This window comes from Lissotriton vulgaris, chromosome 4_1 (genome assembly GCF_964263255.1).
Source record: "Lissotriton vulgaris chromosome 4_1, aLisVul1.2, whole genome shotgun sequence".
Classification (NCBI taxonomy): domain Eukaryota; kingdom Metazoa; phylum Chordata; class Amphibia; order Caudata; family Salamandridae; genus Lissotriton; species Lissotriton vulgaris.
The window spans coordinates 1,185,371,079-1,185,386,157 of NC_141691.1; the positions used below are offsets into that span (position 1 = coordinate 1,185,371,079).

General features: G+C 45.6%; 1 protein-coding gene across 1 annotated transcript in view; it reads right to left on the minus strand.

Moving 5' to 3' along the window:
• CDH12 (cadherin 12) overlaps positions 1–15,079 on the minus strand; it is a 1,369,316-nt gene that overhangs the window by 277,604 nt on the left and 1,076,633 nt on the right. Inside the window, exon 6 of the mRNA XM_086965412.1 lies at positions 3,361–3,548. Coding sequence (XP_086821538.1) covers positions 3,361–3,548 — 188 coding nt within the window. The remainder of the gene's footprint in view (positions 1–3,360; positions 3,549–15,079) is intronic.

Sequence of the window (15,079 nt, forward strand, 5' to 3'; positions counted from 1 at the left end):
AGGTGTCCAGCCGAGCTGGTACTAGGAAGGGTGAGCAGAACACGACTACCACAAATAAAAGAAGGACAGAAAAAGGAACACAAAGACATGCCAGGACCTCGGGGCGAGAGGTCGCAGACAAGCATGGCTGTAATGCACATAGCGAATAACAAATAAAGGTACCTCCAATAGCCATCCGGTTTCCTGCGTGTGTTCCTTGGGTCGGGGAACACAACCCTAGATTACTGTAATGCCCTGATGCTTAGTGCCCCTATTACTTTGATAAGGAAACTACAGAGAGTTCAAACTTTGGTTGCGAAGCTAGACTTAAATAGACATCGCAAGTCCTTTGTCTCTTCAGCTTTGAGGGATCTTCACTGGCTTCCAATTCTGCAGAGAGTACAGTTTTAGTCACTGTGCCTGGTCCTTAGGGCAACACATGAAATGGGACCACGGCCATTGCAGAGCAAGTTCACATGGTATACTCCATCTAGAAATCGTTGCTCTGCTTCATTAAATCTGGTGTGTATCCCTAAAGTTAGAAGAACCAGGATGGGAGGTCGAGCCTTCAGCTCTGCAGCCTCACAGCTGTAGAATGAACTGCAGATCGACCTCCGACAGACTGAGAATCTGCTACTTTTCAGGAACAAATTGAATACCTGGTTGTTCTCCAGGGATTAGGCCAGCAATAGATCATATTTCTCTCTTCCAGTAATGATCTGGCATAGATTTGAGCAGTGCTGGTAATTGCAGTGCCAGGATACCCATAGGGTGACAGTGCGCTATACAAGTACTAACTAGAATACAATACATGGTCTGGGCTTGCCCGACGCTTCAGGGAAATCCTGACTTTGCTGCAACGAGTAACAGGCTGGGAGATAGCAGGAGAGATCATGGTGGTGTTTCTGGGTTTGCTGCCCCGACCTAAGAATAGGAATCTTAGCAGGAAGTTTGTCCTCCTGGGGCTGGTGCTACCCAAGCGACGGATTACCATTTCGTGGCTGAGCTGGAGACCGCCCAAACTGACACAATGGCAACAGCTGAGGTGATAAGAATGCAGCAGACTAGACGAGACAAAAATGTAGAAGATGATTTACAGGCCTGGCGGGCAATGATGGAAGAGTTGACAAGTGGGTCGAGCCGAAAATGAAGACAAAGACCGAGAGGAGGCTGGGGAAGCCCACGGTCAGGTAATGGACCAGATGGTACTCTAGAGACAGGGGGCACCGGCCATCGGGGACATGATGGGCATTGAATGGACACGGAATCGGGGGCTAAATTTCAAGGATGCACAACCTGAGACCGTACACCGGACATGGGGGGCGGTGGGGGGAGATTTAGTTGAGAGGGGGGAGGGTTAGAAGTGGGAATCTGTAGACACTAGTTAGCTTATAAAGTTTGGAGGCATGTATCATGGTAGACACATGTTGGGTTGGAATACAACGAGGCAATATGCATGAAGATGGAACGATTATTTATGTTAGTTGGATTGCTGTATATGCCTGTAAGATAATCAGGTTATTAACCCTACTGTGTATGCTGACTTGCTACTCCTCAATGCATGAAGACGAAATGATACATATCGATTTTGTAATGTTTGCCACAAACCTTAATATACCTTTAAAAAAAATCTCTTCTCAAAGCATACAATGCATCACATTGTTGTTAGCTATTCGCTTGTTTAACCTTAACAGTACATTATGTTTCACCTCTCCTTTCCTTCTTCTCCCCCTGTGTCTGCCTTGTCTCTTTCTTCCCTTTTCTTTCTTTACTGTTCTTTCCTTTCACCCTTAAAAAATAATTAAAATGTGCTTGTTTTAGCATTTCAGTTATGTATTTCAATTCAAGTTTATTATGTTCATCACTTATTATTATAAGATATGTTTAATTTGTAAAATTCGTAGACGTTTATTATCTTCCTTCTATTATCAGAATGTTATATTATTTATATTGCATGTTCATATATTTGCTTGGATTGTCCTTCAGATGTCTACTTTTCTCTGATGTAATTGCCTTCTGTTCTTTAATTTTCTTTAATAAACCATTTTTGAAACTTAAAGCATACAATGCAGCGAGAGTGACATTTAACTGTAGCCAGGAGACTAATGTAATATTGCTCCTTAGAGAGGTCTCTTTTTTATGATGAGAGCAACCAGAACAGCTTTAATAATGGATGACATACCTTATTATAATGATAAGTAAACACCAGACTGCCAACTCACACAGTGCCACCATGTGCCACACAATGTCAGCTCCCATCACTTGGTCACAAGGTGAGGAGTGAAGTCACACAATGGAAGAAAAGAGAAACTGGAAACTACTGCACAGAGCGTCTGGAGGCCGTGAAAAGCTGATGTTCATTAAGAGGTGTTAAAACACCACAGGACATGGGCATCAACCTCAGCAAGCATTTGTTTTAGGGGGGGAGTTGGTGTCTGGAGGGGGCAGGAGTGCCTCTTATGTAGTTCCCAAATGATTTACCACCCCATCCATGGTCTCGCCCTCTCCTCACACAGTGATTTTTTTTTTCTAATTTGGGAGTTCTGAAATTTCTCGTCTGTGGAGGAGTTAAAATTAGCGCATTGCTTTCAACGAGTCATCATTTCCTTGTGGAGCGTTTAACACATAATTTTTTCATAAATTTGCCCCATCTTTTTTCTAAAATAGCATGAATAATTAATAACCATCAACTCAACACGAATGAAACCCTTTTTGCAAAAGAAAATTGCTCAAATGTTTAAAGTTTTCAAAAGATCAAAAATCCTTCATTGTGTGGTTCTAAATCTAAGTTCGGGGAAGAGCGTTAACAAGATGGAACATTACATTAAGACAAGGATAGTTCACAAGTTCAAGAAAGACAACAGTGTATGTACTCTTAGTAAAAAAGCTGAGAATGTACATCAGAAAAGACTGAGTTTTAGGCTGGGTGAAGTTTAGTTATGTTGGCATAATCTTGCGCAGTTTTTCTACTTTTGTGTTATGCATGTGACACGAAATTTACAAAATAATGGAACCACACCACGTGGAAATGCATTCATGGCAACATTTTACTGCGGAAGCACAGGATCAACATTAACGACCAGAAAAAGGGGGGGGGGGGGTATTCTTTTTGGCATTTGTGATTTTTGTGCTATCTTCTGTTTTTTTAGCTTGAAATGCGTCCTTGTATGCATTTTGAACTAAAATATTGTGCTATATGCCGGTGTTGCATCTCGTGAAAGGTTGCATAATCTTGTGGGCTTGCACATGATTATGTGAAAGAAAATCACGTAAAATTGTCACACCCCTGCTCATTATATAAAAGATCTTTCCATTATATCTTGCACCCTGATGTGATATGCAAATTAGTTCTGTGGACCGTTAATATGAGAAATAACGTACCTTTTTCAGGATGATAATTCCTTCCTGCGTGTTTTCATCAGTAGTGATGTCAAACAGGTTCCCCCCGTCCCCTGGGACAATAGTATATTCAATTTCTGCATTTCTCCCAAAGTCTGGATCCACAGCTCTGATTCGTCCAATGCCCGACCCAACAGGTGATGATTCTGGAACTTTCAGGTGAAATATACCTAGACAATAATAAAAAACAGCCATCAACTAAAAGTGAGGACCAGGGAAGTTACTAAGATCCGAGTGATCAGCTCACATAGAATTTTGAATTTGCAAATATTTGAAAAAACAGACACAAGTCTTTAGTAGTTCATTTTTCTCTACAGTGATCCATGAAGTGTCCAATTCACCCAGAATGTGCTGTTTTGTTCTGTTGTAGTGCTGATAATTTACCCCAGAGAGTCAGGAGTAAGGCGGGGCAATAACAGAGTAAGTTTCACTAACTCACAACAAAGTCTTTGTGTATAGGGCCCATTGAATAAGGTTTTGACAGGGATACTTTAATCTGCATTTACTCATTTGTAAACCAAAATTAATATTTAAGGAGTACACTGCACATTGCTATAAATTATTCAGGATACTTGAGTCAAGAACCATGTAACGAAATTGAGAGATTGTGCATGCCTTTCTTGATTTGCTTTGTTGTGCAGTTGTGCTTATGTAGTGCTTCCTACCCCTGATGAGGCGCTAAAGCAAAATTACTGGCAGCTGGAACAACTTGTATTCTCAATACAGATGTTCCACATCACTATGCAAATTGGTTGTACCGTTTGCTTGGTTGTTACTGTTCAGAACATGTTGCTTAGTACAGAGTAGGCAAGAACCAGAGATAGTGGCACCAGCTGTTTGAAATACTCTACTGGGTGCCCCCACCAGGGACCTCTGTCACTCAGAAGGCTTGGAGTTCTGGATAGGCATTGAGTCAAGCCCCATACATATCAAGCTTGCCACTGCTGCTTTCAATATTTTAATATGGCTTTCCAGAGATGCATGTATGGGAAAACGTGACAAAAGAACAGCATGTTGCTCATCAACTTTTAGCCATGTGCACAAGGTCACAGGTTCATCCGCAAAACACTCAGGGGAAGTGGCGGTGAGAGGCGTTAGCCTCCTTGGCTTAACAGCTCTCACCGCCACTTCGGAAACGCCAGGCGGCACCCTAGTCTCAAGAATGTTGTGCAACCTGCCATTTCCCCCTGCGACGGCGCTGAGTCCCATGACTTCACGCCAATGAAGGCACCCTTGCACCGGAGTGCAAGGGTGTCTGCGAGTAGGGAGGTTTGTCTATGTACAGGCAGGTGTCCCTTCCTGCACATAAACAAACCTAAAAAGCTGTTTAGTAACTTACATGTGTGCTGCTTCATGCACCACACATGTAAGTTACAAAACGGCATTTTTTAAAAGGTTTGTTTATGTACAGGAAGGTCCACCTCCCTGTACATAAACAAACTATGGCATTTTGCTATTTCCATGTGTGCTGCACAAGGCAGTACACACGGAAATAGCAAAAACTAGGATACATTAAGCATTTCTCCTCGTTTCGCCACCTTAAGTTTGGTGCTGCCACCTATTATCGCAACCCTTGATAATAGATGGCAGCGTCATATTCAATGGGTGTTGCGATGGTATGCCCACCACAACACCCACGGCACGCCCCCTTTGACGCTAAGTTTAGCGTGAAAGGTGCCCTATTCTCAAAGCAGCGTTAAGCCACTTAACAGGGCTTTAAGCCACGTTAATGGGTTAACGCTGCCTTGAGAATAGGGCACTGGCCCTATTGCCACGAGAACATCAAAAAAAGTGATGTTGCCGTGGCGATAGGGGCTTGAGCATATGCCCCTCAGACTCTTCCAGCCTCAGGGAAGTAGCCATGGAGCCCTTCTTCCTCTGAGAGCTGGTGGAGCCGCTGTTTCTGGAGCATCCAGAGCTTTCAAAAAGATATTGGCATAGAATCAAAAGGGCGATGTTCGTTACGTTTCTGTCTATTTCGGCCATTTAACTGATATCTTCAGGAGCCTTGTGTCATACTTCTCAGTCTGGGATATTTCTTGGGCCTGGTTCAGGAATCTTCAGGAGTTTGTGTAATGTTTGAAGGTATGGGCCCTGGGCCCTCATGATAGGCGCATCAAGGATGGACACAGACACCAGGGCTGGGTGGTAGGAAAGGTCTTGAGCACGTGCGCTCAGCCTCTTTTATTGGCAGCGTCATGTGACACCATGACGTCTGTGGTGGGTGGGTGTAGAGTGTGTTGCATTACATAGAAACACTAGAACGTGTCCACACCAAGACACTACATCACTCCCCTTTTTAATCAACGAAAAGACCAAACTTAATAATTCACATTTGGGGAATTAACTTATCTCAGGATGCAGTGAAGTGTTCTGTTCCACCACTATTTTCTATCCGCCTCAGCTTGGGAATGGGCAGATGGAGTTCAGTCTGTTTCGGGGAACTTTTGTCCGCTTTAGCACAGGTTGGTGGTGCTAGATGGAAACAGTCTGTAAACGACTGGGTAGCCCCTTTTTCCTCACAGTCCTTGTGTTGTTGGCTTCCGTGGTAACGGGGTGCGGTTGGAGTTCTTGCAGCTCGCCGTGAAATGGATGGTTACGTACCAGTTCGGCCTCGGACTAACAGTGGGGACCTATTTTGCACTGACATCTTCTTCACTCCTAACTGTGGCAACGGCCACGTGGATGTACTTCTTTTCTGCTCTTCAACTGTGGCAACGGCCACATGGAATAACTTCCTTCCATTCTTAACTGTGGCAACGGCCACGTGGATATTCTTCCTTACGCTCTAACAGTGGCGGGGTTGCCACCTGTCTCTCCTTTTCATCCTTTCTTTTCACGGTGGCAAACGTGCCACGCAGATCTCTCCTTTTCTTCCTTTCTTTTCGCAGTGGCAGACGTGCCACACAGCTCTCTCCTCTTCTTCCTTTCTTTACGCAGTGGCAGACGTGCCACACAGCTCTCTCCTCTTCTTCCTTTCTTTTCGCAGTGGCAGACGTGCCACACAGCTCTCTCCTCTTCTTCCTTCCTTTTCGCGACATCACTCGGTCCGATCTTGCATCTTCTCTCCTGACCTGGCTCCTCCATGCAGGGTGCGCCCGCTGCATGTGTGATCCTGGTTTGTCCCCGGCTGGGACACTTCCTCCTTCTTCCTCAGCTTCCTGAGTTGGTGTCGCGAACCCTCTTCTCTGGATTCTTGTAGGTGACGTTCGTGGGATGGTGTTTAGAGACCTTGAGTAGGTCGAACGTCCTGGACCATTTGGCGGTCCTCTCCTGCTGATGTTTTGGCAGGTTTCTTCGGTCGTCCTGTCGGACTTTCTGATGTAGTTTAGAGAACCCGTCGCGGGTCATACTTGGTACGCGATCTTTCTGTGGATCGGCTTCTGGGGGTGCCACGCTTAGTGGTCTTCTTCGGTAACTGTTCCGCACTGGCGTTACCTGTGCCCTTCTTCCATCTCGTGGGGGCTGTGCCTTCCACGTGGCGCGTTATCTGCGCCCGTTCTTTTCAAGGCTCTCGGACACTTGTTGCGTGTCGTCGGTACTTGCAGCTTTGGCTGGCGTCGTTTTCTTGCTGCTTTGGCTGACGTCCAGTACTTTGCTGCTTTGGACCGTCGGGTACTTGCTGCTTTGGATGGCGTCAGAAGTTTGCTGCTTCGGACCGTTGGCGGGAGTAGTTGATGCTGCGGTGATCTCCTGTGGCCACTAGGAGTCACTGCTCTCTCCGTCTTCTGATCTCGGCAGTCTTATTCCCTGATCGTTCCTCCAGTGCTTGGCAGTCGTTTTCTCCAGACGTTTTGTCCTTGCTTGGATGCTTGGTGAGGTGTTGATGTTGAGTGAGACATTCGCGCCTCTTCCCACGTCGCTTCAGAAGTGGCCGCCGCTGACTCCTTGCTGGTGCGTGTGGGTGTCTCCTGCGCAGAGCGCGCTTTCTGGATTCGGGCGTTAAGATGCTTCCCTTGGGGCGCTACTCAGTTTGTTGCCTCTAGATGGTGGTAACTTCTTTTGCGTTGAACAATGCTTGTTTCCGTGCTGGTGGATGCTAGTGCACTATTGCTTTTAGCCACTGGGTGGCAGTGTTGCTGGGTCTTTTGAGCAGCCTGTCTTGTCTTTCCCGGGTGTGCACTCTACTGCTTCAGTGCACAGGGGGTTGGAGCTGTTGCTGAGCATGGGTGAGTAGATTTTCTATGCTTTTAGTGTTCCAGAATTATACCGAATTTTTAAATGTGCTGAAGTCAGGCAGACATTGCAAAAGCACTGTGTATGTCCCTCTGGAGTTGTGCAGCATTAATGCTGGGGGCTAATTTCACTGTCTTTATTGGTGCACCGGTACTTCCTTTTGATCAGTATTCCGGTGGGGCTGGTGACTCTTTGGCGGTGTTGACCGCGCTGCTGGCACTCTGCTCCTCACCCGGAGCACACAGGGAGGGGGCACCTTTTGCTGACGGCGGCGCTGGCCGCGTGCAGACGGTCACTTCACCCCTGCTTCCCTGCACTCTGCTCCTCACACGGAGCACACGAGGAGGGGGGAGGGGCGCCTACTGATCTTGGCGGCGCTGGCCGCCTGTAGCTGCTTGCTTCTCCCTCGCTCTCTCTCCCCGTCCGCAGCCGCCTCGGCAGTGCTCACGCGGGCGGGGAGAAGTTGCTTTACTCCGGTGGGGGAGCTCGTCGCTCCGGTCTCTCCTCCTCGGCGAGGGACGCTCGAGGCAGGCCGCGGTTGGGCTCCGCCGGCTCTGTCTTTTGACTGTACTGTTCCGCTGGCCTCACTTTCGCCGGTCTCCCGCCGCTGCAGCTTCTACCCCCACACGCTGCGCGGCGGAGACCTGCCTTGCTTCTCGCAGGCCGCGGGTGGGCTCCGCTGGCTCTGCAGTCACTGACCTTCACTGGGCGCTACCGGCGGGTCGCGGGTGGGCTCCGCTGGCGCTGCTGAGTCTCTTCTTCGCTGGGGGTGCCGCCGGCAGGTCGCGGGTGGGCTCCGCTGGCGCTGCTGTGTCTTCCCTCGGTGGAGGTGCCGCCGGCCGGTCGCGGGTGGGCTCCGCTGGCCTGGACCACGTCGCGAGGGGGGTCGGGAGGCGGTTAGCTACTCCGCTCCCTCCCCCTCGTTGGTTTAGTTGACCTTCGGGTCCGGCCGCCTTCCCTTCCCGCCGTGGCTTACTCTGGGCCCCGCCGCTTCCTTTACACACGCGGCGGGGGCAAGGGATGACTCGGGCAGGCCACGGGTAGGCTCCGCTGGTCCTGCTTGTTCGCTGGCACAATTAATGTTGGGCACTTCGCCCCAGGGGCTCACCTTCGGCCGGCTGGCCAGATGCTGCGTCGCGGTCGTGGCGGGTGGACTCCGCCCGGCCCGTGCACCACTCTGGTGGGGTTCTTGCTTTGCGGCCGTCTCAGGTGGGCTCTGGGCGGTCCGCTCATTCCTCGAGGCACATGTTGGTGGCGGCTGACACGGGAGGCTACCATCGACTTGCTGTGGCCTCTTGGTGCTGCTGGGCTCCGACGTGCTCACCGGATTCTCTGCTCGTGGTGCCTTGCTGCAGGGGGTGCCCTTCAGGCGGGCACTCTCTCCCCCTTTTCCTCAGTGATTGGTAGTGGCACGCCTGGGTTGCACTACCGACCTCGTCGCCATTGTAATGTTTGAAGGTATGGGCCCTGGGCCCTCATGATAGGCGCATCAAGGATGGACACAGACACCAGGCCTGGGTGGTAGGAAAGGTCTTGAGCACGTGCGCTCAGCCTCTTTTATTGGCAGCGTCATGTGACACCATGACGTCTGTGGTGGGTGGGTGTAGAGTGTGTTGCATTACATAGAAACACTAGAACGTGTCCACACCAAGACACTACAGTTTGCATCTTTATTGTCCTCTGTCTCTAGAAGCCCAGGATCAATGAAACAGATGCATTTGTGCACCACCCGCCTCCCAAAGAACCCGGACAAAACCAACACCTCTTTAGTGAGTAGTAATTGATGGCACAACCATTTTAAAGAGGTCACCGCAGATGTCAACCTCTACTCCTTTGACCTATTGGGCGGCCGCCATGCCTCTAGTGTATCAGTTTCTTATGATTTTTTTCTTTTTTTGTTTCCACTTGTTATAGGCTTCTTTTTATTTGTCCTATGACGTTAGAGGCATTAATGAGCTTGTGATGCCTCGTCTCATGATGTTAAGAGAGAGATGCTGAATAGGGCTTATGTGTATAATTTCCACTATGCCCATGATGTAGTAATACCTTGGAGCTCTGAGGCCAAGTATCCGGTGCCCTGTAAGATAGACAAAATGACTTAAAAAAAAAGACAACATTCATTGTCCCTTTGCTGTGCTTTGCTATGTTACCATATATATTTCTAGATTTTCTTATGTCTGCTTTGTTTTGTAACTTTAAGTTGCTTGTATGTGGATAGTACGTGCTACCATTTGTATGGTTCAGTAGCAGAGTTCTTATGACTAAGTTAAGAACAACACACGCTGACAAAAACAAAATCGTCCTCCCCCCAATCTGAGAAAATATTGGTACTACTGCTGTGCACTCCATTGCCATGGCATGTCATATGTGATATTTGGTCTTTTGTGGACACCAATGCATGTTAAGGTCTCTCAACATACAAAAGCAATGCATTCTTAAACAGTAAATGATTCATGTCCTTACTGAGAAACTCGATTTTTTTCTCTCTTATTCACATCTGCAGATAATGTTTTGGAGGGAAGGCGGTGAGGCGTTTCTCCATTGTGAATTCACTGAAGAAAAATCTTTGACTTGGCACAAGGGATTCTCAAGGGAGAACTGAAGAGCTAATGATGTCTTTGCTAGCAGTTGCAGATAGGCTGATGGTGCCAACAATATTTCCCACTCTGAACTTCAGAGAACACTTCATATGCTCGACCCGGACAGATAATATTTAAATGAGTGGCAAGATTTTTATGTGCGCAATATATTTTACGAAACATCCTGTGTTGCCAACTTGATATACAACCCATTTGAATCAATATTTGAAAAAAAAATGTCTTTCAAAATATTGGTTGTGTGCCAACCTTTTAAGTCACTGAGCATTTCAAATGAGACAAATTACCTGAGTAATTTTGTGGGGGTGATGATAGTAGGCACTTGTAAGAAAAGGGATTAATAATTAGGGAGGATGTGAGTCCTCCCAAAGTAATACGTTTTCGAACTTCAAAAACCTCTAGTAGAAAAAACCTTGAAGCCTATTAAGATGTGTCACACAGAAGCTGGATGCCTTGGCCATGGGGGCCCACTAAAGTCTTCTTTCGGAAGGCAAAAACCCAGAGCAGATCCATTTGGGTTTTATTGCCTGCCAAGGTCGCACCTTGGACGAATAGCCTTGGGTGGTTAGTCCCAGTCATTTAAAGGTCAAACATTTAGTAATCCCCAACTTTTGCAACTTTCTGGAGCAGCTCCTCCTGGTCACTTCCAAGGCTCCCTGCACTTAGATCCCAGGGCCCACTCCAGCAGAGGCTACCAGCACAGTCTTGCCAGGGTTCATTTGCAACTGGTCCACTGGTCACTCAAGAAAAAATCAATTTCAGTGTTGTGTCCCTGTATCCACAGAGGAAGTCAGTCAACTGGCCCTTGGAGCCCACTTGTCAGTTCTTGGTAAACGTCTGAACATGTTCAGCTCTTTTGGTTCCCACACACTTCACAGACAGCAAGCACAACCTCTTTCTGTTTTTTCACTGGACCAGAAAATGTTCAGAGGAGTTGGGGTGAGGTGCTACTATGGTCAATTGAATAGTCAATCTATGTCACTCCTTTACCTATGGGTAATAGGTTTCCAAGGGCAAACTATCACACGTTTGCAGCACATACTGTTTCATTCAATTCAAATTATCCCACTTTGCACCGTTCTCAATAAAACCCTACATAGATGAAACCTTATGCCTCTGGAGGAAGCATCAGACATATCTTAGGGAACGTCAATGGTAATGAGCAGCCCCTCCAACTCACTTTCTTGAGCATTTCCTGGGTTAAGCTGTGTGGCATTCCTCACCTAAGCCAACCTGTGAAGTCCCCACCATTGTCTCTGCTCTGAGAGCAGTATTTCACACTTCATCAAAGTCAGCACTAATAGGCCATCTGCATGCAGGTAAGCAAATACTAATCAGCTCGCTTTAAACTTCAGGTAAGCAAAGTCTAACTCTTGAACAGTTACTTTTCCTACATATTTATCAAAAACCCAACTTCACAATTGAATGACACAGGCCCCCAGGACAGGTGCCAGTCAGATTTGGCTGGTTCAAGCCAGCCGCTAGCGGTGGTGGCAACTTAGAATTTTCCCAGGATCAGCCAGCATAAACGTGTGGTTGAATGGGTTTTGTGTATTTTTCAAAACTGATACAGAATTTAGTATGCTTTACGGAAAATCTGTAGTGGCTATGCATTGAAAATAGTGTTTGCTGACACAGGAGTCTCCATGTCAATCAATACATGTCATCCTACGTGTAGGGCCTTGGGCTTTTTTCACAGACATCTTATACAGACTGCAGGGGTTATATAGAAGTGACCATGAAGATCGGAGAGCCCACTGCCTGCAGCTCTGAGGCTGCCAAAATGTAAGGAAAATAGATTATCAATTCATGATTTAGTAACTTTGAAACAGGGTACCAACCTGTCAAGTCATAGAAGTTCAACTTAGATCAATGTGGGGTCCAAACCATTGTCAAAAGGTAACTCTGTGTATTTCCTACCATAGATATGGGGATTTCAGAGTAGGATACTGTCTAAAAGTCATTGAGAAATGTGGGGGATATTGGCAAATACACGTTAGGTCATACAGCACAAAATATAATACGCGCTGTTGCAATTTGTTTTTGCAGCCTATTGAGAAGGTGATGAAAAATGTGTAGATATTGAATAATTATGTTCTGATTGGGAAGAGGTAATTGACAGTCTTGCTGTACTCCACAGATCGACACAGTAGAGATCCCATGGAAAAACAATTGAACTGAACAATTGTCTTAAAAGGCAACATCATCTTATAGAAACTATGAATAGTTTTCAGGGCCCCTTTACAGACATGCAAACTGTTTGCAACAGGCCGCTGTTCAAGCCGCCATGATTTATCTTGTTGTCGCAATTGAGATAGAGTTGTTTTGAGCAAGAGCACTAGAAGATGCACAGCATCACAAGTGTTACGGATAGCCCTTGGTACTTGCACATTAATGAACGTGGCAAACCTGTATAACTCAAAGCTTCTCCTTCCACAATTAGTCTCTGGGGAACTGCACTGAAATTTCCATCTTCTTCATCACTCTAATTGACTATCTTTTAGACCGATTATCTCATCGGTTAAGCACCTGGTGCCACTGTGGCTGCCAAGTACTCTGCTGGAGAAGAAATACAACACACACTGCAGTTGCTCCCATTGGTAGGTCATTATTTTCATATTTGGAAGTTTGTTTTATTTTGCCTCAGAGGTTGAGGGACTTGAATAATTCTGCTTTAACAAGAGGTGTTGTTTCTGAGCAAGGCAGCAACCCACTTCAAAATGCATTTTGGTAAATTTCCATGATGAACACAAAAACAAAACCTCAAACTTTTCCAGTTCTGCTAAGACCTTCACTACAAGTTAGGTGGAATAGGTGGGGTATTTACAACACATAGTATATACCTTTAACACGGAGTAAGCTACTTACCATGTGTAGTAAACACCTCTTATTCCGATTTTTTAACTTGCAAATGAGGCATACAAGTTGTTTTATCACACAGGATTTTGCATGTTTTACCCTTTTTCCAAAATACACAAGGGCCCTCGGGTCTTTCAATAAAGAAAGAGAAAAAGGTAAGAGAGGCTGGCTAGGAAGAAGGCGTCCCTTTAAAGGACGGTTCCCCTCACCCACCAGAGGTGGCATGCTTCATCATAGGGAATCCTCCTTGCACCATGACATTGGTCATTTTTCATTGACAGACCCGAGGGCACTTGTGTAATTTGTGATTGCATTTGGGGAGATCCCCCTCGCTGGTTGCTAAAATCTCCTCTGCCCCCCCCCCCCCCCGAAACACACACACACACTTTTCTGTGTGTGTATTACTTTTTTCCAAGCCTTTTCCCATGATAAAGTCCAGCAAGTTTGACCTGGGGAAAACTGTGAGTGTATGGTAATTATCACATAAGACTTTTTCAAGAATGTTTTTGGTGGCCATTGGGAGACCTATGCACAGATCAAATAATGTTATGACCTGCATGTGTAGTATTACATGAATGTTAAAGACCATAAACCCAGATTGAATGTGGTACTAGAAGGAGAGTGCATTTGTGCATGGCTGTGTTTACATGTGTTCGCATGTTAATGCACCGTCTTTTCCAGTGCTTGCAAATATTTGCACATTTTAGGAAGGAAATATAATTATTTTTCATATATTTAGGATACTTTTCATATGCTTCTTTGCTTTTCACCCAAAACCAGCAGTTAAGCTTTTTGTTTCTGGGCACTATCACTTAAGTTTAGCCTCCAACAACTGTCTTTCCTACATGCTAAAGACATTTGGACTACAGAATACCTTGTGCCTCCACTTTTCAAAGCTACTGTATCTCCCTCCCAGTGTGTGTGAAGGCAGAACAATGCTAATAGGTCTGGCTTAAAATGAATGTTGTATGGTAATGTGAAGCATTACAGGAAAATAGCAGTGGAATTAATATGTGTATGTGTGGAAGCAAAGAACTGTAGAATATTATTGGTGTAGGTTAAAAGGTCAGAATACACTGTCAAGCCAGTCCCTGAAATCCATGTATGTGAATGACTGCCCTCCACCCATCTGTGCTGCTGCCAGAGAAAGACAAACACCATAAATTAACTACTTAACCAAGACAAAATGGGGATTAAGTGAAGGGAGTGCTACAAATCTCGTTCAAGACAATTTGCAATTTAGTGACTCAGTAGGAAGTTCACCCACAGCAGACTTTCAGCATCCTAACCACACAATAGAAGACAATGAAAAGGTACTGAAAAGAAGGGGCAATTTGAGGCATTTTGATAGTCCTTCTGTATTACTGTTTGTAAGATGTAAAGTGAGTTATAACCTCTGGGATCCAGCATTTATGCAAGCATAAGGCAGTTGTGTAAATTGAGGGATAAAGTACAGTATATAGAAGATTGCTATTTAACAGATTCTATGATCGACTATAACTCCCTGCATCAATTGGAAACTTTGTACCCTATCAGTCCACCACACACTTGTTTCTACTGTCTATCAATGTCTGTGCTTCTACAGTTAACATCTTAATTAGCTTTTATGTACAATATATTGCTAATCATGTGAGTAGGTTCATGCTGATTGTGATAAATATGCTCGAATTTTACTCATCAAAACTGTTGTATGCCACTAAGCATTTGCCCATCCCAATATAATTATTAAAATATTTACAAATGGTGTTAAACAGAAACACTAGTGTCTGACTCCCAAAAGCGTTATGAGTATGGGAAGCATTACTACAGGAGATTTTTTTATGCACTATTACACATGCCTTTGTGAATTAACGTTGAAACATCCATTTCCCTATTAATAAAAGTTCAAAGAGGGCACCGTGCTTTCTATTGGTTCTAATTGTATTTAGATATCCCCTTATATTCATGTTTTGTTCCCTGGTGTTTTGGAGCTTACATCCAATATGTACATATAAGTTACTTGTAAGCCCCTAGTGAAGTGGTACTACATATTTCCATTGCCTGTATATTAAATGCTACTATTGGGCCTG